Source organism: Merops nubicus, unplaced genomic scaffold (genome assembly GCF_000691845.1).
Source record: "Merops nubicus isolate BGI_N331 unplaced genomic scaffold, ASM69184v1 scaffold14892, whole genome shotgun sequence".
Classification (NCBI taxonomy): Eukaryota; Metazoa; Chordata; class Aves; order Coraciiformes; family Meropidae; genus Merops; species Merops nubicus.
This window is the reverse complement of record NW_008592975.1, coordinates 65,265-92,004: the sequence shown is the minus strand read 5'-3', so window position 1 is coordinate 92,004 and position 26,740 is coordinate 65,265. Positions and strand designations below refer to the sequence as shown.

The 26,740-nt window shown below is 38.3% G+C and overlaps 1 protein-coding gene across 1 annotated transcript in view; it reads right to left on the bottom strand.

Annotated features, from left to right (window-relative positions):
* Positions 1 to 26,740, bottom strand: part of LOC103768189 (dystonin-like) — a gene marked incomplete at its 3' end in the record, with an annotated part of 113,410 nt that overhangs the window by 25,439 nt on the left and 61,231 nt on the right. Inside the window, exons 28-39 of the mRNA XM_008935329.1 lie at positions 25,846 to 26,008; positions 25,076 to 25,159; positions 24,872 to 24,979; positions 24,039 to 24,137; positions 13,820 to 13,951; positions 11,235 to 11,323; positions 10,427 to 10,562; positions 3,731 to 9,355; positions 3,368 to 3,514; positions 2,982 to 3,197; positions 2,649 to 2,795; positions 1,412 to 1,645 (exon numbers count right to left, since the gene is read on the bottom strand). Of these exons, the coding sequence (XP_008933577.1) occupies positions 1,412 to 1,645; positions 2,649 to 2,795; positions 2,982 to 3,197; positions 3,368 to 3,514; positions 3,731 to 9,355; positions 10,427 to 10,562; positions 11,235 to 11,323; positions 13,820 to 13,951; positions 24,039 to 24,137; positions 24,872 to 24,979; positions 25,076 to 25,159; positions 25,846 to 26,008 (7,180 nt within the window). The remainder of the gene's footprint in view (positions 1 to 1,411; positions 1,646 to 2,648; positions 2,796 to 2,981; positions 3,198 to 3,367; positions 3,515 to 3,730; positions 9,356 to 10,426; positions 10,563 to 11,234; positions 11,324 to 13,819; positions 13,952 to 24,038; positions 24,138 to 24,871; positions 24,980 to 25,075; positions 25,160 to 25,845; positions 26,009 to 26,740) is intronic.

Below are 26,740 nucleotides of genomic sequence, written 5' to 3'. Positions count from 1 at the left end.
TTGCATGCCCGCCTGCGTTTCAGCCACATCCTGTATTAGAGCCAAGTACAAGTGAACAATGAACCAAAACCATCCTCACTTCAGGAACCAACAGCCATTCTAATAGCAACCACCTTTGCACATCAAAATTGCAAATCATTTTAAAGGTATGCTGTAAACATGATAGCAGTGGTACAGAGAACAAGATGAACGTACAACAGTTATGGATAAACCTCAAATAAGTTGTAAGAAAAAGAGACCATGTTTGATGCAATTGCCCAATAGAAGTCTGGCCATGCACATATGTGAAAGATGAAATCTCCAAATGACAGGAGTGAAAATGCAGTCTCTTAATCTCTTGAAACCTGTGACAAACACTATTAATTCTGAAAAAAAAAAGGATATCAAAACAGAGAGTAGTTGTGATTGTGAGTTAGCTCTTGTTCTTATGCATAACATGTTACCTGAACAGAAAACGTTGACATTTCAAGCTGTAGAAAAGAACAGAACATGCAAGCTCATTATTGTTACTAAGTCCTAGGTAAGTTCTCTGTGCCTTTCCTTTACTCAGTTTAATGTCTCCTTCACAAAGTATGGTGGCAACAAATGTTCTTATAATGGTAAAATAATACAAAGCTTCAGAATGCTTATGTTCATTATACATAAACTGTAGGCTGAGGTGGTGATTCTGAGTATTAACAGTGCTTTTGTGAGAGAAGAGGAGATGCAGTTACACAGCAGCATTTTATCAGCCTCTTTTGACTCTACAAAGGCTGCTTATGCTTGCAGCCATACCAGCTGAAGAGGTGACTGTCCCAGCTTGGCTCATACCTTTCCCAGTGTCCATGCCTAGAGTTACAATTATCTTATCTGAGTTACTCCTATGTTGGTTCCTCTAAATTGTCTCAGTCAAAACAACTGATGGCAGCAAGGATTTAAACCAATCTGGTTCTTTGACTATAAAGACCTAGAAAGAAGATCACATAAGCAGACAACCTGGCAAATTTAAGAAAGAGAAAACCTTCAGCAGGGCAGAAGTGATGAGCAATGGTGCAGTGGTAAATTCCCTGAGCAACACAGCTGCAGACAGAAGAGTCCACTGCTTTATTTAACTACTAAACTAAACCTGTGAGAAACATCAAGCAAATACCTCTCACTGCTAGAAAAAGCAGACCTGGTCACTATAGCTGTACAGATCCTAAATGCCCCAAACTCTTGTCTGTCCATAGTCAAATATGCTTGTTTTATGACTATGCCAAGGAAAGACAAAAATGACAGTTCACCAAATTTGATCAGTACCATCTTTGTAGAACTATGACTGTAGCTGTAGTAAAAACCGAGAAGATAGGAATACACTTAATACTGCATGTTGGTATTAAAATTCCTCATCCATAGACAGAAACTCAGCACACATTTACACAGAAAGGCAAACCTTCTGATCACCCAGCTCTTGTGCTGCCTGTAACTGAGCCTCTAAACTTGCCACTTGAGATGTTATTGCTTCCTGTACTTCCTGAAAAGATTTCTGGGTGGTATTTAAGAGCCTCAGCAGCTGTTTGCTCTGATTAGGAGAAAGATCTTGAGCATGTTCAGAAATGAAGAACTGAACATCAAACGCAGTAGACTCCAGTTGCATTTTTTTACAGCCAAGCTCTGCAGCACTGTTCTGTAAACAAACAAAAGAAAATCACTAGCAATGAAGACAAATTCAGCACAAAGAAAAAACAAGTATCTCTACCCTCTTTTCTTAGGTCTTGTTCCAAATACTTTTGGGAAGCAGTTCAACCACAGTACATCAAAACTTTGTGTCAGAATCATTCTGACACATTCAGATATGTCATTTGAATCTGTGCATGGCTTGCTTTTGGGACAGTCCATGTTCAAGTAATAAATAGCATGACCTTGAACAACGCTTTGTTTCTTTTGCTCTTTCAGAACTGGTTGACCACCAGCTCTGGAGGACTTATAGCAGGTTAGGTTTAACGTAACTAGGTTCCAAGTCTGAAGACCCAGAAGTGTTAAAATATTCACTTGAAAGCACTCCTGTTCTTAACTCCACAGAGAGAAGCTCCACTCCCAGCAGTGTGGCAAATTCTGCCCATAGCTGCGAATTGTGCAGCCCCTATGACATTACCATGCATAGTGGAAGCCTACTAAAGCACAGTAAAATAATGTCATTTTTATCATTCATACACACAGAGGTGTATGAACTTTACTAAAAGATTTCATCTGATTTGTTTTTCATTTCTCATTTCATGGAGTGTGTGAAGAGGCTCTTCAACTTTCCGCAGCTTCTGTTTTTACATAGAATAAATTTCAAAGTTAATTAATCTTCACTAAAGATTCTGGACTTCATATAAAGATTCAATTTTAACCACTGAAATATCTGTAGCGTGAATGAAATTTCCAAAAAGGGTTAGCTTTATTGCAACAAATGTAAGCAGAAGCAATAGTTTTCTCAGCCAAATTCCACCAAAAATTTTTTCAAGAGAAAAATCAAATCAACAAAATACTGGATTATCAAGTAGTTGTATTCTGAAGTAATTAGCTCTAGCCATCTGTTTTAAGCAATAAAGGTTAATGAGCAGGTACACAAAACCTACTTAATAATTCATAGTAAGTACCAACATTTATCAGAAGCAGCAACAACTACTATGATGAATACTTACTTTTAATAGCTGTAAACTTTTCTTCATCTCTTCTATATCCTTAGTGTTTACTATGAAGTCATTCATTATTTTACTGTTTTCTGTGATCCAGTCTGAAAAAGTCTGCAGTTTGCTTGAAAGTTGCTGGTGTAATACTGCAAGCTTAGACTGGAAAGGGAAGTTGTATATTTATTTATGCCCCTGGTGTCTACTCACATTTTCTATCATAAGAAATATAATCATACACATATTTTTACATCAAGTGAAAACAAAAGCAAAGCCACATTCCTTCCTTGTAGACAAACTACCTTGAAGAAAATCAACGTAAAAAAAAGTACACTGAGAGAAACATACCATTTCTGAGTCAACAGCCCACACTATTTGTTTTGCTCGTTTTGAAGATGTACCACAGACCACCAAAAACACTTCCTGCAAATCGTCATAGCTTATCTTTAGCTCTTTAAGTTTCTCGTCAGGAATATCCCTGTGACAGGACTTTAAAAACTCTTCTGTCAACCTCATATCCTTTTTTAGGATAATTGCAAAGGTAGCCAGTCTTGATTCAAATGACTACAAAGAGAGGGTACATAAAATGCATTAAGTTACTAAGCAAGAAAAATTTTAATAAAACAATGAAATCTGAATTACTTTAATTATATTTGAAACCTCTCCTGTTTTTATCTAAGGGCTTTTCCTAACATACAACACAGAGATACAAACATGAAGAACACTTTACTTACCTCTAGTTGTTCCAGTTCATCTTTTAATAGCTCCAGGTTGTTACTAATAGGCTCCTGGTTATCTAGCTGGCTTTTCATATCTTGAAGCACTCCCAAATGTCCTCGCATTTTCTCTGTTAATTCTAAACACTGCTGAACTCCATTGACCTGAAAATGAGTTTTAACAATAAGAAAAGGCTTTCTAACCTGACAAGACTTGAAAATAATCACTAAAAGTCCTTGGTTTAATTATAATATATTTTAGATCTATAATTTAATTTTTCAACTATTTTTCCAGTTTAATTATGCTCTCTAGTGCTTGGAAGGACTCACGCAACTCCTTCAACATAGGATATGTAGCACATACCAGATGGTGTTACTTACTCTGCTAGTGGAGATGTCTTCCAGGACTGCTTCTTTTATTCTCAAAACAGGTTCAACAAAACTTTGGGACAGGCTGTCTATCTTCTCATGCTCCTGGTCATTCTTCCAAGCAATAGCTGTGCCATCGGCCAGTGTTTTCTCTTCAGCAATTTCTGATCCAAATTCTGATTCTTCTGTTGAGAGAGGAGTACAAAGCCCATCTACTTTGCCTTTACCCCTATGTTCTGTGGTGATATCAGCAATCTGTGAGCTTGTAAGCAAACCACTTATCAGCTCCTCTAACTTGCTTGTACTTTCAGCTCCAGGTGAGATCTGAAAAATCTCCAGAAATTCAGAATTACTAAGTTTTGGTATGGGAGCTTTCACATCTGTTTCACTTTTCCTTTCACCTGGATCAGACATCTTTTGCTTGCAGGATTCCTGCTTCAGAATATCACGAAGAAGATCAGGACTTCTGCAATCAGGCCAAAGCAATGAAAGAGCATCACTGTCCTTGGGTTCCATACATGGTGCAGTGAACAACAATGCATCTCTACCAGCATTGCTTATTTGCTTGAGATTTGACCCACTAGACGTGTCACTCCTAAGCTGGGTGCTTCTAACCATTGTAAGTAAATTTTGCATTAAAATTTTGGTATCTGAGTAACTCAGGGGTTCACTCTTCTGCTTGCAGTAAACATGTCCCATTTTCAGTTTCCTTTGTACCAGATTATTTAAGTCTTCCATTAGCGTCTCAGACATCTCTGGTGATTGTGAAAAACCTTCTTTTACTTGAAAATCTTTGCAGGGTCCCATTTCCTTTTGCAATGACTCCACAGACATTTGTTTTTTGAAACTATTTCCAAGGGAAGAAGCCTCACTGGTCATAAAATTTTCACCCTTTGTGTTTTTCAGCATCTCATGTTCTCTCTGAGCACCGTAATTCAAGTCAGTCCCTACGTTGCTCAGAGTTGTAGAAGAAACTTCAATGGTATGGGGATGATTCCCAGAAGGCAGCATTTCCTTCCCATCCCCTGCTTCTTTGGCATCCTCAATACTTCCTAAAGCACCTGTTTTTATTGGGGAAAATTCACCAACACTGCTGCTCTTTTTTTCTGAAAAATCTTGAAGAAAATGATCCCTGTTTTGACAGATAGCTCTCCCTGTTTCTTTAGCTATGCTAATTTCCTTTGGTTTCACTGTATCAGAAGGGGCAAAAGAGGAAGCGTTAAATTTACTTGAATCCCTTTCCACCCTATTTAGCAGAAAATCCTTTTCAGTCTGTGCACCGTTTTTCTCTTTTTCCCTGTCCTCTAAGCAACAAGATTCAGCTTTATCCAATTCTGAATGGCCATCTGCTTTTATGTTTGATGTATATTGTTTTGAAGAAGCAGAAACGTTAAAATTTCTCTTAAATTCATTTGATTCAACACCACTTGCAATGTGAAACAAAGACTGACCAACACTCCCTTTGTCTTTGCTTGAAACAAGCATTTCTCTATCAGCTTTAATTACTGATGCATCAAATATTTCCCCAAGGCTTTCCATCTGAATGGGACTTTTGCTTAGCCCCATGATACCACATTCCTCCATAACATTTACTCTACTTTTATTTTCTGTAAGAATTTCTACACCTTTTCTTATTTGGCCATGCTTCCAACTAATGACTGGATGTACTTGGTCACAAAGTGAACTACCACCATCACTCATGTAAGGTGCATCCATGAGGAATTTATTGTCCAATTGGGATGAACTTTCCTTTAGCTGTTCAGTACCAGCCACATCATTTAATAGTTTCCCCTCTGCAAATACTGGTTCTCTCTGACCATGATTTAAATGTAACATTGGTGTGGGACTATTGTTTGTATTCACACTATCAACAAAGCATTCTGAGAGAAGCAAATTTCTCTGCGTACTTTCATCATCGTCATCACCAGTAGCTCCCTTTGTAATGGGGAAGCCTGTTACACTAATGGCAGATGTCACAGTATCATCAAGAAGCTGAGAACTTGGAACATTAAGCTGTGCTATGTTATTTTCTTCACTCTTACAGGATGTCCAATTAGTGTCAAATGCATTTTCAGACTGAATAGGCTCAGTAGTATCTTGTGACATATGTTTACTTTTGACACAAGTCCCATATTCATCTTCTATTTCCTGCTGTCCGTCATCTTCACTTCTACATGTTAGGCCAACACATCTTTCCTCAGAAATATGTGATAAAGATTCACACTTTCCTGAGGACAGTTCTCGATTTTCATGGTTAGGCTGAAATTGTAACGTATATCCTGTCTTGTCGCCTAAAGAATAGCAAGAGTAATCAATATTCTTGTTATTTTCATCACTATTTTTTATGTCTCCTAAGGAAATTAACACCTGGCCACCTTTGTTTATACATTGATGATGTGAATAAAAAATATCCATTTCTTCATCACTGTGTGATGAAGTGTCATCAGCATGTGATGAATCAGTGTCAGAGTCATCATAACTACCATAATCCTCCTCATAATCTTCCTCCTCCTGTGTACCTTCAGATTCATCCTCAGAAGAGTCACTTTGCACTTTCATTTCTTCTTCCTCATTTCTGTCCTGTACTTCTGCTTCGTACATCCATAAAGAACTAAGGTCTCCCTCCATTCTTCCTTCACCCTCCAGAGGAACTGGTAATTTTTGCTCCTTCTCTCCCAAGCTCCCTGTTCCTTCCCTTCCCTCCTCAGGGATTCTTCCAGTACTTTCAGCACTTGCAGAAACTATGTTTACGCTCTCTGGTAGCCCTGCCAGACTTACGTGGACACCCTCTCCAGCATTAGTTGCAAGTTCTTGAAAGGAGCTGGTCTCTTCTCTTGGGGTTAGTAGACCACCTCTCTCCCCTAGAAAACCTAATGGAATTGATGCTTGAGACAATTCTGGCTCTGGTGTGACATCATCCCTCAACTGCAAGGCATCAAAATCATCATCACCTTGAGGAGTGGCATAGGAATCATCATCATCGATTTGTGAAGTATCATAGACATCACTGTCATCATCATCAACCGGAGGTGTTTCATAGGCATCATCATCAAACTCAGAGCTGTCAGCTTCAGAGGCTACCTCACCACATTCATGCTGCAAGCAGTTACTTCCAAACTGTGGGACACCATCACTCCCTTCTACTGATGAGTCAGAACTACTGTCACACACCTGCAACTTGTGGAATGTCAGATTGTTTTCTTCTACTGTTTGCATTAGTACTGTGCTGTTACTGTCCTCTGCAGATGGTCCATTGTGTGTAACAGTATCACCATCCAGTGAAGGCCTGCAATGCACATCTCCCCTGCCTTCTAGACACAGCTCACCCCACGAATCAGTACCATCCTCCAAGGATGGCTTGCCATGTGTATAAAAGTAGTCCTCTAGGGACGGCCTATTCTGTACATCAGGGTAGTCCTGCAAAGGTTGTTCATTGTATTTGTCATCTTCAAACTGTAGTGTGTCACCACAGTGACGAACCAGTTCTTCTGGAGGTCTACACTTAGTATCTGCACTGACGGATGAACCAGAACTTTTGTGATAATAATCTTTTTTGCTGTTATCCAATCCCATACTGCTACTGTCACCTTGCAATAGGTGAGGTTCGTATTTTGTGCACCTTTCCAGTTCTCTCCAGGTTTCATTATCTGTCAAATCTTTCTCACTCACTGAATTTTGTAAGAGTTTATCATTTCTATTTTCATTAGCCAGACTGTCTGCCATATAAATGTCTTTGTACTCTGTTTCTGAAATAAAATTTGGATTTGAACCATCTGGAAGATACCCCTCAACATTCCCTGACCTTGTCTTCTGACTGTTAGGCTGACGTAGTTCTGTCCACTCACAAACCTCTAGAAGATCTCTGTTCATGGAATTTTCTGTGTTACTGACTACACTTCTAAGATCTGTAGGGTTAATTAACAGCCTCTCACGTGTATATTCTGATTGCTGAGTATCAACAGCATTGCAAACATCTGGCCTGCACACATGGAGACCTTCTCCCTGTGAAGATACACAATTCCCAAAATCTTCAAACTGATTTAATTCCTTATTGTCCAAAGTATTTTCAGCACCTGAAAAACCACCCTGAACAGTGCCTGTGACACTGTTAAGGTGGACATTGCCAGTCAACTTTAGGTTAACTCCTTTTGGGCTTATGTATTTGTTATCAAACTCCATTTCTGACGCATCAGTGTTGTATACAGCGCCATCACCATCCACCAACATACTGATGGCTTCTCGCAGTTGTCCATCGTACAGTAAAAGTCTTCCTCCAGTGTTTGCGTCCATATAACTATTAACCATCAGATAAGAGATGAATAATTTCTTAGCTTGATCTAAATTGTGACACACAGGGTCTTCTGTGCCAGAATCCTCATGTTCCTCCTCACAGTCACGAGATACAGATGGCAGGAATTCATACGTTGATAACCATTTTGCAGCACTTTTACAAGGGGACTCTAATTCTTCTACATTGGGCATTTTATCCGGCAAAATCACATTGGTCAAAATAGACAGAGCATTGATGTCTATTATCCCTGATTGTGCAGCTTTATCTAGACTGACTATTTCACAAGTTTCTGGAATGTAAAGTGCAGCTATCTTCTGTCTACCATTCAGTATTTTGAATGCCAGCTCATTTGTTATCATCTCTTGGTGCAAAGAAGTTGATACGGGAAATATTTCACCAGTGTGAGGCCAAATTAGTCCAACAAAGCCTCTCTGTGCTTCTAACACCAGCAGTGCACTGCTAGATGATAGTAAGTTGCATTGCACAGCTTCATCAACAGTCAAACGTTGTCCTGAATTTGGACAAAGGATTCCACCAGTCTGAACCTGATGTGTGAGGATCCCACAAGCAGTGTCCTGATCTATCATCCCTTGTTTCATGGCCTCTTCCACAGTCACTCGCTTCCCTGAGTCAGGGTCAATTATACCTCCAGACATTAACTGAGAGCCCAGCAGCCTGAACATTGTTTCCCGATCGATGAGTCCTTCATGGGCTGCCCTCAGAATAGTTACCTTCCTTCCACATTTGAACGTGATTCTACCTTTTTCTTGTGGTTTCACAGGTAGGAGTCTTAACCCTGTTTCTTCATGGATTATGCTTCTATGAACCATTTCTTCAAGGGAAATCTTCTCAGCACAGTTGGGATCTATAAGTTCTCTACATGTGCCTCGTCTTTCCAGAAGCTTTGTATATAATGTTGGAGAAATGAGGTTTCTCTGGAAAGCATTCTGCAAAGTCAAGTTTTCTCCAGTATGCGGCAAAATCAAATGCCCACTTGAAAGCTGATTCTCAAGAATTTTAATAGCCAAAGGTTCTGAAATCAAACCTTGTTCTAAAGCTGATACAACTGGAAGATTTGATAACGATGACTCTGAAATAAGCTTCTTTGCGTTACTTAATTCCTGCAACTGCAACAGAGTCTGCTCATCAACTAAGGCATGAGCTTTAGCTTCTTCCAAATCATAACATACTCCTAATTCTGGAGAAATCATTCCAGAAATTATCAGCTGATTCTCAAGCAATCTAATTCCAGTGTCATAGTCAATAAAACCTTTTAGAATAGACTGAAAAACTGAAAGGACTTCTCCAGTTGTTTGGTCAATGACACCAGCAATGACTTTTTTCACCTAAAAAGGAATACAAAAGAACAACTATCATTATTTTCAGCCTGTGAATTTTAAATTCTCTTTTATATTGAATGCATAGTAAGCATAAAAACACGTACTTACCAGGCCTGGAGGAATGCAGTGAATGTTAGCAGCTCAAATGCGCAAGTGATCTATGTCAGTCACTCAACAGCACACGATGTGATAAGAGATTTAAAAATCAACATGCATCTGTGAATTGAAAACCTATGCTTTGCATACATAAATAGGGTTAGTGAAAGACAATAGAAGAAATGATTGCAGAGTGAGCAAATAGGGCATATACCTGAAAGGCAAATGTTCATGCTTGAAATGTCTGTGAAAGGTTAGACTATTCGGAAACAGTATGTGATTCAAAACAACCATGCTATTCATGTTTACAGCATACAGCACTTCTATAAACACACTCAACAATATGGAATCAGATACTCCAGCACCAAATATTCCATTTAATTTGCATGGAAAGTATGTAGTCAGTTTGGCAACATTATTTGAACTCATTACACAGACACTGCCTCTGTGAGAACACTCATTTGCAAAATAATTTTTGAGAATTTCATATTTAAGCTCAAGATCCATTAACAAATGTATTTGTAGTGTTTCAGAACTAATTGTATTATGTGCTCCCACTTTCATATCCAGATAAATCTGAAGAAAAACTGAAAGTAGATCTAGGACATTTCTGAGTGATATATGGGAGAGATTAACATGTTATTTTATGGTGTCATTTTTGCAGCAGAAACACAGACTTATCTAGCAGTCAAAGAATGGCTTTTAAGAGAAGAGTTAAGAGATGAATGACTTGTTTATCTTTCTTCATGCAAGGCACACATTATTAAGACTTCACAAAAAAAATCTGAAGAGCAGAATGTTCATATGCGCAGGTAAGGTCACACACAGTATTCCACAGCGAATACACAAATCCTTCAGCCAATTAAATCTTTTTTCTTACACACTGTTAATTGTAGTTTCTTCTTTTACTGATCAGGTGTGGTTCCAAAACCATGCAGTAAATTTCAGAATAGACTGAAATACAAGTTTTAGCCTTGTTACCTTTTCTTCCATCTTTTCATCACCCAGACACTGTGCTTCCTGCAGCTGCTTCGAAGTTTCATTGGATAACAAGCTGTAGCTCTCCTGAAGGGATCTGACTTGCTTTTCCATTTCATTTTTCTCTTCATCTGTCATTCTATTAAAAAAAAAAAAACAAACAGGAGAACTTAGTAATTTGTAACCTGCAGGGAGTGGTCTGCTGCTTACCTTTACTTAAAAGGGGGGTGAGTGGGGTGGAAGTAAAAGTAGTCTGAAAAAAAATACAGACTAATTATGAGGATGCTCCAAGAAAGCTACAACCTGCTTGTACTCATTCAGGGAAAGCACCTCCATTACTATTCATGTTAAATTACCATTGAAGCATCTAACATTCGTATGTGCCTTTGGCTACTGATTACCAGTCCAGAGAGGTAACACAGGCTGCAAGGAGCCATGAGATACCCCAGCAATTTAGTACCTTAAACAGTGATTTCAGACACAGATGAAACAAACTTGTGATATAAAGTTCAAGTAGTAATTTACTACTGATTCGTGAATTATTTTGACTTAAAATGACAATTACCATCTAATATTTTTTAAGCTGACCAGAGGTACACAAACTTTGGCAAATCCTTGAAATAAACAAAACGACATCAAGTTTTCTTAAATGGAAGAATTATAAAATAACAAAATTACAAAACTAAGGAAAAACCCTGGGATATTGGTACAATAATTGTAATTTGCACTGCAAGATGAGGAGAGGATTAAGTAAATGGTTACATACTGATTCAATGAATTTACATTATTTCAAAAATAAAAAATAGCATACTTGTCACTGTGCTTAGCTAAAAATGACTGAGTAGTCTGCAGAGCTTCAGCTATTTGTTCTTTCTTGTTTGACATTTCATCCAGGGAAATCTGAAAAAATAAAAAACATGCTCAAGACTCAGCTATGTGGATTTATAAAAAGAAAAGCGAACAAAACCCGCAGCAATTCTAGCTAGGACTAAACTCAATAGTAAAGGGAATTGGCTATTCTCAGAGCAATATTATTTACTACAGATTTGTATAATTTATGTACGGATAAGTCATTGCTCTATGTCTTCTGGTTAAATAAGCTGTTTGTGTTAGAAAACTACGGGATGAGACAAAAAGATTTTATTTTAAAATGTTATTTGTTTGAAAATTAACTAATAATTTAAACCTAATTATTACAGGTGGCACAGTTTAAAGTAGCTTTAAAAAGTTATGTGTACAATGGTCACATGTTCAAGAAGTTGCTCACCATGACGTGAGAGAACTTTTTTTTTAAAAAAACCACACATCCCAGAAGCCCACAAATCTTCATGCAATATGACGACAGTGACAAATCCAGTATCAGACAGTTGGAAAAAATGAGTTAATTATTAGTATTCTCCCTGCTATCATTTCTGTGTTATCCACACTAAAGCACTTGTTCTGGCAGAGGAACTTGCCAGAATTTTTTATTTTTCTGAGAAACTACATGCAGTCTCTTCAGAAAAGAGAACTCAGATAAATAAGGCAAAGTATCAAAGTACTTTCATTAGCGAGCCCAAGATACGTTCAGCACTGGTGCTACAAACACCAGCAAGGTGCTTGGGACCTGCATTCACCTGGGTGTGGACACAACCAACTCTGTCCCTCTGTGCATCGTGTCAAAGGGCCTGAACATGATCTTGAACAGTCTGCCTCTGCAATCACTGCCACTGAGCCACAACCCCAGTTGTGCTGCTTGGACAGAAACCATGACAGCAAGCACTGTACAGACCACACAAGAAGGTGACGTGAGCAAGCTGAGTTAGCAGGTGGAGTCATGGGCTCGCCCCTTAGCTCAAGAAACTGGAATCGCTGTGGCTGCTGTGTGTGCATTGTCACTAGTGGCACCAGCTCCTCCACCCACTCCACGACTACACCCCACAGCAAACCACTGTGTGAAATATGTTTCAGCTAATGTTAGCTATCGAGTCACTAGGCTACGTGTTTCAACAAAACTTGTCAAAGCCCCTGTGCTGGTCAATGAAGACACAAAACCAGGCACCTCTGGAAGGTGACACTGCCTTGGCCTGGCTGTTTCACAAGGGAAGGAAACACCCTCAGCAAATGCCATCTCCCACAGGCTGGAGGAAGCTGAGGCAGCTAACTCACAGGTTACTTGCTGAGGGCTGAGTCTGCACAGGGAGGCTGCCAGCTATGGCTCCTGTGGTAAGCTCAGATGCTCAACGTTGACAAAGGTTTGCACCATTGTCATTGACAAGGATAAGACCAGCCTTCCATGTTTTTGCAAATACTGATCCTAACTATTAGTTATTTGCTAATCAACACGCTCAAATCGATACAAGCTTACGTTCTCCTAAAGGTACAGGGACAAACTGAGAACTAGCACTGATCCTCTACAAATAAGGAACACACTGGGACCGGTGGCCATTGGGACTGCAGGACTGTCAACCTGCCCAGCAGCACACTTGACTTACGCACATGCTGCTCCAGTGGCTCTAATCAGCATCAGCATGTGTGACCAAAACAAAAATTCAGGAACAGGCTGTCAGGATGGCCAAAACCATGTTTGCATGACTACACATCCAGCCCTCTACCAAGAGACATGGAAAAGACACTACTCCCTCTCCCCACTGCTCCGTGTGCAAAGTAACCTTCAGCCAGTGAAATCTCCTGAGGTCTCACTAAGCTGTTTTGTTGAACAAGCCTAGCAGGGGAGCTCTTAGAAATTACAAGAAGCTTCCAGATGGAAATTTATGGTCAGAGTTACAACTGCACACAATGGCAAGATACCTGCTAACTGCAAAGGCTGCAAGATGGCCCACTCCAGCAGCCTGTGGACTAGTGTGATAATGAAGAGGGCCCACTCAACACCTGTTCTACTCTCTAAGACAGCAGTTCTGACTATCCTATAAGAGGACACCTCAAATTAGCTTTTTAAAAGCAAATAAAAACAAATGTGTCCCTCAGGTCCCTCCTGCCAACCCTCTCCTTCCTGTTGCCAGAGCAGAGGTTACTAGACTTATTCACTGAAGTACTTCAGGGCAAGGAGGCAGATCTACAAAGTGACATCTTGCCAAGATACACTGTTCCTCTACAAAGGCCAAGTTATGGTATGCAGGGCCTAGTTTCTCTAAGCAGACGTTTTGCAGTGTCAGAATACATCACACATCTGGCTTGTAAGAAGTGGCTTGAACTTCTTCCTGAGTAAAATGTTTCTGTTCCTAACATTGGTATCAATTTACTCAACCCTCCACTCATGACCAAACATGAAATATTATCTTTAGTAAAACATGGATGTTGATTTGGAGAGAAAAAAAGCATTTATGGAATATCTTGTCACTTTAATCAACACAAAAAAACTAAAAACTACCGTTTTGCCACAAGACATCTGTGTACCTGCTGCTTAGGCAAATCTGTCTTTTCAGACTTTTCTCCTTCTTTGCTGAGTGTCTTACTGAGGTCTGACATCCATTTCAGTAAATATTCAGCTTTCTCAACATGTTCTTTCTTTTCTTCTTCCATTGATTTCTGATGGATGAGCACCGTAAATTGTAAAAAACATGTAAAGATAAATTGTTGGGATATTTAACATCAATGTCCACAGAAACACAATTCTACCACAATGGCGGTATTATCACATATACAAAGTGGTTTCTTTTTATTTATCACCACATGCAACACTATGACACTTTGACAGAGGAAAAAAAAAGGGCACACAATTATAGACATTAACAAAATAATTGCTCAAATGATTTGTAATTATGATGTGATTATCCATACACAGGTACATTCATTATAAAATTACTGATATTAAGAAAAGGTATAGCTTCCCAGCCATTACTCAGCAGATAAAATCTAAACATTTGCATATAAAGTATCTTTGAACTGCTGCCTTTGCATTACCCTCAGGTGTGGATAGGTACAGTCATCACAGAGTATCTGTCTTTTGCAATCTATGCACATGCATTACTAAATTACAACTAGGAAGAATCACAGAATATTTTGGGTTGGAAGGGACTTTAAAGACCATGTAGTTTCAAGCCCCCTGCCATGGGCAGGGACACCTCCCACTACACCAGGTTGCTCAAAGCCCCATCCAACCTGGTCTTGAATACATCCAGTGATGAAGTGATGAAGCATACACAACTTCCCTGGACAACCTGTTCCAGTGTCTCACCACCATCAGAATGAAGAACTTCTTCCTTGTATCTTTCTAAAGCTACCCTTTTCCAGTTTGAACATATTACCTCTCAGGAACAAGAACAATAAAAACACCAAGGCATTTAAACTTTTTCTGAATAGGAAAGTTTTTATTGGTAGTACAACTTGTTAAGTAGTTTGAAATTCATCATAACTTAGAAAATATGCTTAAATCCCCCAAAATGAGTACTAATATCTTTGTTCCACTAAGAATTGTAATAAAGACTGGAAATTCCCGTTTTACTGGGCTGAGCTGCTTCTAACAACCACACCCCAGTGTAACAATCAAAACCAGCTCCCTCTAAGGCATCTTCGTAGGTTAATTTCACCCTCATTTTGGGGGCACATTAAACCTTAATATTTCATCTTTCATCTTTGTAGCTGTGACAGCGTCAATAACACCACTCTCAACTGCATCCTTTATTGTTAATCTGGAATGAAGCTTTGGACCTATCAACCCAGCAGTCAAGTCCTGGTACTCCAGGCAGCACAGGCCCATTTCTTGGCCTATAACATTCAAATGCATAGTTTCAATAGCTGATGTAACTTGTGTTCCACACAGGGTGAATGATCCTAATCAAGATCAGTTCATAACGCTGGATTTGTTCAGCACAACCACCATCGATTAACTCCCTTTACAAAGTTTTTGTGTGAGGTTTTTAAGGCTGAAATTCTTAAACTGGTTTCAGAAAGCTAGAAGCCTGCAACATGACTGTAGCTAATTAAAATGTTATCATACTCTTCAGCTGTGATTAAACCCTCCGATATTCATTGACTAATGCCCTGTCCATTTCACCTTAAGGTCTCCTAGATACTAAGCTGTACACTAGTTTTAAGATCTGTAAGCAGAAGAAAAGAATTCCCAGAGTCAAAATGCACAGACTTGTAAAGATCAGATTCCCATTTTGAAAGCTCAAGATACGTAGCTTGATCAACAAAATTTTTCTTATAAGCCTCGAATGAAGTCATTTCAGCTCCTGTTTTGACATCCACTACAGAAATTTTACGCAAGTTCTCTGCTGATAGACTGCTTATTTTCCTTTCACCAACTGGCAGCAGAAAGCATTTACTGCTTACACTGAGCACACATAATTTCAGCAAATCACAGTAGCACATAGCTTCCCCGTTACTTGGATTGTGAAAACATTTTGCACTACTAGAAGGTTCATGCAAAAATTTTAAAATGGTGTTACTAAGCAAGCCAAGCTGCACAGCAGTTTCTGGAGGTACACGAACACTTCTTACAGGATCAATGACCCCTCCAGTTGCAATTTGAGCTTCAAGGATATTTTTACCTTTTTCTCTTTCTAAGATTTGAGCTTCCATAGCCTGATACACAGAGATCACTTTCCCAGAAGAGTAATAGCCCAAAACAGCTTCCTCTGCCTCAAGCAATCTAATCTTGAAGTCATTATCAGCAAGCCCTACCAAAACCGCATAATCAGTAGAGCATTTCCGACCTGTTGTGGGATCAATGATGAAACCAGTAGCTGCTTGGGCCTCCAAAAAAGCTAATGCCAATGCCTTTCCTATGATTCCCCTCCTCACTCCTGAAGCAAAAGAGACGACCTCTTTGCTGGATTCAAGGTAGAGCCCAGCTATAGCTGTAGGTTTAGATAAAAATTTTTCAAGACTTTTCTGAACCTCATCAATAGTTTTCTGCCCTGAGAGGATCTGCTCAACCGTGAAGCTGTCTAGAAGTTTAACTTCGCATAACTGTCTGGCAGTTACATCACGTCGGAGACCTTGAAATTTAACATCATCATATGCCGCAGTCAGATATTCAAACTGAGGAGCATCATCAACAGTTTTCAAAATATCTTCCTCCAAGACTGAGCTTGTCTTTGCAAAGTCTTCTTTCCTAAATCCTTCAGATGTTTTATATCCCTCAGACATTACCTCTTCATTACCAAAAGTCTTGTCATTTTCTTGGTTTAATGTTTTGACTTCAACATGCTTTGCATACTGCTTGTTCTTCGCTATCTGTAAATAGGAATTTTTTTCACACAGTGAGTAAAACATCTGTAGAACTATGCAGTACGTCATTCACTCCTAAATCCATCATCAGAGAAACAAAAGGGAGAACTTGAATCTAAGTCAGAAAGGAGAACTGCTGCCGGCACTGGACAAACAAATACAGATAGCTAGAGTTTTAAAGTGCACTTTAAGTCCACTTCAGATATTTATTCAGTAAAAGGAATATGACTGGACTAAGACACAATAACTCTTGACTGTTACAGTAAGAACTTGGAGCCATTAAAGCTTATTTTGACCAATAATGATACAAAGGGGTATATCAATTCTCATTTCCAACACAAACACAAAAAATAATGTGCTTCTTAGGTATTAACAGGTATTTTCTAACGAAAAGCTTTTTTGTGTGTGTGTCAACTTAGAATGAAGGGGTTCCCTTCATCAAGGTAAGAAGAAACATTAGAGAGAATACATAATAGTCATAATGTATAACAAAAAAAACCAACCAAACAAACAAATATAACAGTAAAAAACAGCTCTAGGAAAGCAAATCCTCTCAAAACATAGTGTGTACCTCCGAGGGTTGCAGTTTCATGCCTTCTCCATGTCTAGGAGTTTGTCTGGAACTGTGCAGGTTCTTGTTTCTCAGTTCATCCCTTTCAGATGTTCCAGAGATTGGGCTTGCTTTATCAAAAGTTATCTGGAGCTGCGTGCTTGTTTGAGAAACAAGATCTGTAAAAGATTGTGGGCTTGCATCTTCCAATGACTTGCTTATTGTTGACGTGTGGAACTGCACCTCTCTCGGTCTCATATTATCGGCAGTCACATACAACGTATTTTCTTCTACCTGATCACATTTAAAATCTGGCCTCTCCTGGTTTTGCCTTAAAGAAGGCGAGCTAGGGTTTTTTTGATCTCTTGCATGTGGAGAAAACTGTTCAAGTTCTCTAGTTTTGGTGACACTCTGGTAATCGACATTATTCCTTCTTTTCTCAGAGCTCAATTTAAAATCAGAACAATGGAGTTTGATATTTTGCTGAACTTCATCCTGAACCAGAGGAAACCTGAGTTTATGCTCCCTGCTCCTCAGGTCCATCTCCTGTTTCAAGCGCTCAATAACACGTTTGTGAACTCCCAACTCTTCCTCAAGTCTCCTGCACTTCTGGTGAGAGTCCTTTTCAGCCTGCTTCGCTTGCTCAAGCTGCTCATGGCATTTTTTAAGCATTCCTTGCAGATCTTCCATTTGTGTCTTGTACAACAGGATGGTTTTCTCAGCCATGTGCTTTTTCTGCTGAAGAGCAACACATTGCCGTTTTATGCCAGACATGTCCTTTTCTGTGATGCTATGGGATTCCTGTAACTTTTCAACTTTTTTCCTAAATTCCTCTGAACATTGTTTAAACTTAATGGATTCTTCCTGAAACAGAACCATCTTCTTGCATGCTATTTCTTCATTCAGAGTCTTCTGATGAACTTCAGCCTGTAATTTTTTTAATTTACTACTTAGATCTTGGATATGAGCTTCTTGTAGTTCTCTCTTCTGCTCACTCCCTCTCTTTTCTGTAGTTAGAGCATTAATTTGGTCATTGAGATTTTTAACTTCCTTGTCAATGGTTAGGATATAAACACTTTGTTTGTCACATTTTTGTTTATATTCACTAGCTAAGTGTTCAGCTTTTGCTAGATCAGCTTCCAGACTTTTGATTTTATATATGAATTCTTGCTCAATTATTGTTTGCTTGTGCAGTTGTTCATTTGTTGTATACAGTTGCTCTTTGAAACCATCTGCTAGGGCTTTTAATGCATCATTTTCCTTCTGAATACTTTGTTTTTCCAAAGTCAACTTCTCTGATTCAGACTGAACTTGTGTCATCAGTAGTTTTGTTTCAGTATTCACTTTATTAAGGTCCTCTATCTTTTGTTTTAATGTTTCTGACATCTCATAACTTTTGGCTAATTCGTTCTTCAGCATCTGAATTTCCCGATGGTTTTCCTTCTCTGCTTTTGTGTTTTGAAGCAACTGTTCCTGAATTTCCTTATATTTATCTTGAAGATTATTGGCTTTTTGTTTCCATGTCTCTGCTCTGTGTTCAGATGCCAGCTTCTCTTTTTGAAGGGAACTGATTTGTGAATGTAAACGTTCAACAGCGATTTCAGTTTTTGTCTGTGATCTAATTAATTCCTCAACTTCTCTCTTTAGCTGTGTTTTTTCTTGTTGGACAGATTTCAGCTCCTCCTGATAGCTCAGCTTAATTTGCTTAAGATCTGCAACTTCTTGCATCACGTCTTCAGCTTTGCCTGTGGTTTTATGTAGCTGCTTGTCCAGTTCTTTCAGCCGTTGCAAATAACCCTGCTCTGCTTGGTCTTTCTCCTCCAACTTAATTTTTAGGCATTTAAGTTTATTATTGACTTTATCTAGTTCTTCTTTGAATAAACAAGACCTTTCTTCTGTTGATGATTTCTGAAGCTCAATTTCACTCAGTTCGTACTTCAGGTCTTCAATAGTTTTATTAGCTTTTTCATTAGAAAGGGTTAGTTCATCTATCTTCTCAATGCTCTTCTCTAGATCTGTACAACACTGCTTTGCCTCTTGCTCAGCCTTTTTCTTCTGAAGACAGATCTCTTCCAGGTCTTTTTGCTGCTTCTTCTGCTCTTTTTCTGCAGCTTCCCTCACTTTAGAGAGCTCCTGTTCCACTTGGAATTTTTGTTTCTTCACATCCTCCAACATCTCCTCAAGTGTTTTCACCTTTCCCGTGAGTTGTCTGTTCTCATCAACTGTGCTGTTTTGCCGTGCCATTAGATCTGAATATGCCTTACACACTGATGCTTCCTTATTCTTTAAAATCTATAAAAGAACAAGATAGGGCAGAATATACTTTCTGTAATAGAGCATATAAACCATGTTAGGCTCCTTGAAAAGTAGAAAGGAATATATACATGTTGTGTCCAGAAAGCAGGACAAGCACTTCCTACCACCATCACCTTCTCTTGATACGGTAAGCTTCAGAAAGTTACCATTAGCCAAGTACAAAAACTTCATAAAGACATCCACAAAGTGAAGAAGTTCTGAAGCCTCTCAGTGGTAAGCAGCAGCAAACAACAGCTCACATATGTTTTTCTCCAAATAGGTGCAACACTGAGCCAACACAATGTGTAAGAATTCCTAAAGAGAAAGTGGCCTACCATTTCTGGATCAGTTTAGTAGGAACTGGAAGAAGGATTTTATGCTTGCAAGCAAAAATAATGTAAGAGAAGTATAGAAATCTCATCCAAGAAAAGAAACAGTATCTAGAGCTAGAGCCATGCACCAGCTCCAGGAAGAGAAGTATCTAAACCCCAGTATACCTATGCTCCACGGTGTGCTCCACAGTCCCAATGCCTCCACCAGCTCAGCTGGAGGACTGGTAAGAGCACAGCTGCTCTGCAGTGTAGACGAAGTCAGAAGTATAAATGTGGCAATTAGGAAAATCCTGCTGAAAACCAGTCAGGGAAACTCTTAAAAGCAAGATGTGCGTTCACCAGTAACGATGTGGCTGAAGCCATACATACCTTCTCTTCATTAGCACTATCATGGCACCAGTTAGCAAATGTTAGCTAGCAGGAGGTAAGAACACACCTATATTCCTATGATCATACAAACATGGCATGAAGGGTAATTATAGAAACATTTTCAAATAAACAAAATGCTGGTTTAGTTCAAATTTACCAGATTTACTTAATTTTTCATATGATATATGACACTTATTTCTTAAAAGGCTAATGCAAAGGCAGCTTCTTCAGTTCCTCTCCAGATTTCCCATGGCATAATTTTGAACAGACCCCAACAGACACAAATAATTTAAATTGGTTTCTTAACATGTTTGCTTTTATGCTTCCATAGACACAAAGTCTAATGTATTACGCTAGGAAAAAAAACACTTTAAATACAGACTGAGTAACAAACTGTATCTTGTTAGCTTTTGTTCTTTCTAATCAACATGGCTGAGTATCAGCTGGGAGAAGAAAAGATGGTAATTAAATAATAATACAAAATAAACATAAAAATACATTTATAAGAACTTATAAAAATTAAACATCTCAAAATGCACAGCAATTATTGTATCATTAGCATATTCACTGTTTAAATTATATTCAATCAACTTGAAATCACTGGACCTTGACATATTTTGAGATTCAAATGTTGATTTCGATTGGTTCAGAATCATTCTTAAATTAACCGTTTCATTTGCTTTACATAAGCACGCTGGTACCTTAATAATAGTTGTGCTCCTTTTCTCTTCATTACCATTGCCTCTTTTTTTTTGCTTTTCTTTTTTAAGAAGTGAGTCTTTTTTCCCTGTTTTTTCACAGAATGTTTTTTGTAGTTCAGTGTTTTCTTCAGGTACCACTGTGCTATGATCCTTTTCTCTGCTGTTCATTTCTGCAACCAGCAGTAAATCTTCACGTTTCTGACCCTGCTCTAACTTGTCTTCTCTGCTCCACTTCTCCCCGCATGTATTTCTGCTGTCCAAACCATAGATTTTACCCTGTGGTATGTTCTGCTTGCTTATTTTCTCATCATCACCCAAAATCTTTTTTGCTAATTCATGTTCTGATAATGGAAAATAACCCTCTAAACCAGAAAAAAATTCTGAGTGGGCTACATTTACATTTAAATCACCAGCATTTCCTAACAATTCTGCACCTAAACTTTGATCACTCTGCTTTGGTGACACTTCCAAATCTAATGGATAAGATTCAGATGCTTCTGCTGCACACTGGTTCTCTGAAATATTTCCTGAACAAACAGCCAAAATTTCTTGCATTGTACTCTTGGCTTCATTTGGGTTTACATTTGATTTTTCTAGGATTTTGTTTTCTGCTATGGAGTAACTTTTATCTAGAGATGCTCTCTGCAGTTTGCTTGCATCCCATTCAACACTACCAGAAACGCCTCTATTGCTCACAGACAGCAAATTTAACTTTGCTTTTTCGTTTTCATGGTGTTCTGTCAGCTCTCGGAAAGATGATGCAACTGTCTCTGCAGGTGCTGGAGCCCTTACACCTGACCGAGAGCTGCCTTTTCCACCATATCCTTGCAACTCCCTGTCTTCACAGTCGAAAGCATTGTGGCTATTGCTTTCTGCAAAGCAACGCTCGTTACACTGACATTCAAACTGAGTCCTTGGTGAAGAATGTTGCTGCTGGTAAGGGCTGATCTCCAGGGTGTGCCTTCCACTTTTTGGAGCAGTTTCATTTTTCTTCATTGTTAGCTCAAAACTAGTTTCTGATTGTGTCTCACACTCTTCCCTTGTTGAAGCATCACTCCTCACCTTCCTTGAAATTTTTTTTCCTGAAGTTTTCTTTATAATTTCCACTTCAGGCAACCTCTTCAATACTCCCTCTGTTTTCTGTCTCTCTCTATCAACAATTTGCTCATTTAACATTTCATTAGGATCATTATTCATGCTCACACAGATCTCAGCTGAAACAAAACAGTCTCTTCTACCATTTCCTTCTTCTTTACTTTGATCACCACAGCCAATTAAATTCTCTTGCTCTGCATATAGCTTATTTTCCCTGATGCCACCAATGCTACTTTCTTGACCACTGAAATTTAAAAACTGGTTTAATATTCTGCCAGTTTTGATTTTATCACATCTGCCTACACCTAATTTTCTTCTGCCAATTTCCAATTTCTTTTCTGTGTATTTAGAAGAAGAGTTATCTTTTTGCAAATATTCCACGTTCGTCATGCTTTCTTTAGGTGTCGTGTTCCCTCTGAATTCAACAGCTTCATTACATCCCAAATGTTGAAAAACTTCAGCTGACTTCACAAGTTGCTGGAATTCACTCTCTTCTGGTAAACTCTGAGCATGACAGCACATGGATTAAACAGAGATATCATGGAAAGCATCTTATTTTTTCCTTTTTCTCTGCAATTAATGCCATTACTGAGGCTTAGGAAGAAAGACTGGCATGGAAGAGAATCTTGGAAAAATCATCAACTTCTGATCCCAGAATAAAAAAAATTATCACCCATCCTTTGAAAAGGATTATTCATTTTCTGATTTTTTACCCTGATTACAAAGAAAAAAATCATCAAATCACTTTGAGACTGGAAACCTACTTAGACTACCTTCAAATAAGCTACCAACGATTTGGAAAGCTGCTGAAAGGTGGAGGAGGATAGAAGATGGGAAGTGTTTATTTCCAAAAAAGCAGTCCTGGAGATTCAGAGCAGACTGAAACTCAAAAAGCATTTAAGCGATTCTATTTGCTCCTGAAGAAAGTGAAGCCTATCAGCATTCACAGGTTTCTTGATCCTTGTTTCAATTCTTGTTGTTTCACTTTTTATCCTTAATAACATTATTAGTCATACTAATATTAGTCATACTAATACTTCAATTATGAAGTCACTCTATTTATAAAGGCTGCTTATCAACAAACATGTATTTCCATCAGTATGCTCCACCACTTCATGCTGCACATAGCTACGTGCTATAGGTGTTAGTTTGTCCAGAGGTATTCAACAGAAAAAGCCAATAAAGACAAAGTCAGCACCAGAATTACTTAACATTCTTTTCAGAATTTCTTCTGTAATGACAACATGAAAATTTACACCCTTATGGAAGTGTTCTCCAATTTTATATGCTTTATAGCGGACTACATTTAGTATGGGCACAATTAATTACAGGAAATTTAATATGGGCATTATTTTAGATATGCACTGTATAGATTATACTAAAACACTGTAGTCCTTCAAGAATGACTATATAATCTCTTTCAGAGAGAAATATTTCAAAAGGAAACTTAGAATTTAAATTTTTTCTCAATTATTTGGAAGGCTGACCCTGCAGCAAGCATCTATTTTGAGTAATCTGTCTGCTCAGATTCAGTAACCTACCCTTGTTAATACAATTCAGCACTAGCACAAATAAAATACTGTTTGGATCCAAAGAATCAATACAGTAGAAAGGTAGAAGAAAAAAAACAGATCTAAGCATGTCCAAGAACTTTAAGAAATTAATGAAGAGGGCATCACATCTCCCTGCTTAAAGAACTCACTCATACATTAAGTGGACGAGAATGCATATGATAGAATATTAAAAGCTATGTAGGAATCATCTTAAAGTCTGCATTTACCGCAAAGATCAAGCACAAGAATACTGAAGTATTTAAATGTACTGTGTGCAACTAAGTCTCCATCAGAACTTAGCAAATCATATGATCCTTCTGGCGGGAAGAACCGATAAAATGTGTGGGTGGTATAGGATTTTCCTTATCTGAATGATAAACTGTGTGATTTAACATAGCTACATTCCTGTATAAAATACAGTATATATAAGGAGTTTCAGCCTTTCATATCTGCTACTAACTTTGTGAATAATTCCAGCAGGTACCCTGCTCTTTCTTGCCTAACTGTCCTTTTTGCTTGGTTGGCTGCCAAGGGATGACCTACCTCTTCCTCTTCCAGTCTTTTCAAAGAGTCACCTGCAAACTTAATGTATTGGGTCATCAAGGTCACTAAGGCAGTGTAAGAAGTCCGTAAATCCATGAACTGTAGAGAAACAAACGGGGAAGAGGGAAAGGGAGAAGACAGGGAAACACTCCCATTAACCTTCAAAGAAGTGATAAACACTACTCTAGCAACTTATCCCAATTATGATTTCAAAACCCTGACTGGAGAATCCAAAGTCCTAATTTTGATTCCAAAGTATTGAATGTCATCAACAGGATGCACTTGCACAAAAAAATCCTAAGGATCTATAAGGAGAAGAAACAGAAACAATGTTTTGACTTCACAGTGATTTGATTCTTCCCCCCTCTAAGAACAGGTTATAAGAGGTACAAGCACTGCTGGTCACTGTTTCTCTAACAGTTACCAGGAAGACAGATTTATTCTTCCTACCCAAATGAGGCTGATTTGCCTTGGAATCTGTCAAAATGTCAGATTTGCTAAGTTTTACCATAGCAACAATGAAAACTCCTCCTGTTTACTGTGATCAAGATCCAGCCCAGAGATAGCTCTACACAGTTTTACTGAGATGCATTTCTCATATAGCTTTTTATAATTTGGAGGACTTCAGTTCATCAACAGCAGCCTCGATATCTATATATTATATACTGCACAACAGAATATTTAGCATATCCCATAGCTATAGAGAAACAATAATCTTGCTTAGGTCACCCTAATTAAGTCATTAATAAATCCTAAACCTCATTCTTGTGTTTACTCCATTTTAAGGAAAGAATTAGAAAAACGTATTTTCCCACCATAAATAACCCATTTACCTCTTGAATAATGAAGTCTGATGAGCTTTGCATTCTTCGGCGTTTCACCGGAGATTTCTGTTGGGAGTCAACCATAGCTCTGTAGGTCATAGTCTGCAACTCATAGTCCTGTAAAAAGATAAAATACAAAAAATTATTTGCATTCCACAGGATATGGACACTAAAAAAAAAAAATTATACTTTAAGTATAACATTATTTATTACCTTTACAGCAGCTGAGTATTGTTCTGAATACTTCTGGCATTCGTCTATTTTGCTTTGCTTCATTTCAATCTCAGAAACCAGCATCTGAAAAACACAAATCCACATCTTCATCTTAAAATGTTATTTTTATTGCTATTATTATTAGCATTTCCACTTTCTCTAACATCAAGAATCTTACATAATATCCTCATTTCCATGTGTATGCAAGTAATTATATGTTCAAGCCTTTGTCCTGAGTTTTGTCAGCCTTACAGTACAACAGAAGTAAAAAATCCCAGCCAGGCTTAACAGCAGGTACGTGAACTTAAAATCAGGAATATAATATCTTGTGCATAATAACTTTTTATTCTGTCTCTTTTTTAAGCTGCATTTCCTTCCCAAAGGAGATAGCTGTTGAGTTTAGCTCTGCTTCCATGAAAATACTTCTATGTTCATAAATACCAAGAACAGTGCTGGATAAAAAATGATGTGGTAAGGAGAGACCAGAATTTTAGGCAGTCTTTAAGGTTTTGCTCTTCTTGCAGATTTAAGAACTGAAACAATCTGATCTATAAAATGGCAAGAGTCAGTGATTCATATATTCATGGTGTTAGCTGCATTATAAACATAAAGCCATAAAAGCTGGTGATGACTTGGAATGTTACAGTTAAGGGTTGAGGGATATAAGCACCTCCTATCAAGAAATAAGACTGACATCACTGGGTTAAACGGATATTTTAATTACTGGTTCATTAGAGCACTGCTTTCCTACAGTGAGATCCCTTTCATACCTTATGTTGGTTCAGCTGCTTAGCCAATGCTTTGCTATTTTCCGGATGGATTTCTTGAATCTTTCGCTGAGTTTCTTTCACTTGTTGAATCCAAGTGTCCAAAGAATTGTAAGTATCTCTGTAATCCTTCAGAGACTTATTAATAACTTCTAAGTCACGCAACCTGATTTTATTTTAGAAGATAAACCAAAGAGGAAAAGACGAATATTAAAGAGAAAAAAGGTACAACACAAGGCAAATACAGCTTCAAAGGCTGCGGATGACTTCGCTCTGCTATAGCTCACACTATAAACATACGAAAATGACACTAACTAAACAGTAAATTAGCTTCTCGAACACCAAGATTCCCGGCTTGATGAAGCATTTTTGTGTGTCATAAATGACACGCAGGAGAAACCCTAGTAAGAGCAGAACCTCTGCATGTGTCCCTCATTAGGGAGCTGAACTGCTTGAAACTCTGTAAGCACAGGAAATCTCAAATGAGAGGCAGGGCTCTGCAACAGCAATTAACTGTTACAAGAAGTGAGAATATTTCAAATGTGACCTACGTGAATCAAGGAGGAGTGTGCTGTGCTGGAGTTTAGTAGTTTACCACACTCTCTGTGCTTCCCACAAAACAACAGGAGTTACACCAAAACTGAATATTCTAACGCACTAAAGCAATTGACCCTCTAAGTCCATTTTTAACCTGAAGAGAGTGCTGTTTTCCCTGAAAGTGGTTTCCATAGCAATGAGAATACTGACATGTTTTCTTTCTTGAGCCTTACACTGGTACTTCAAAAATCATATAAATATGACCACTCCAAAACACAGCAGGATAAACATATATATTGAACAACTTTTTACAGTATGACTTGGAATGAATACTTTTAATCACTACTGCTGTTCTCAAGAT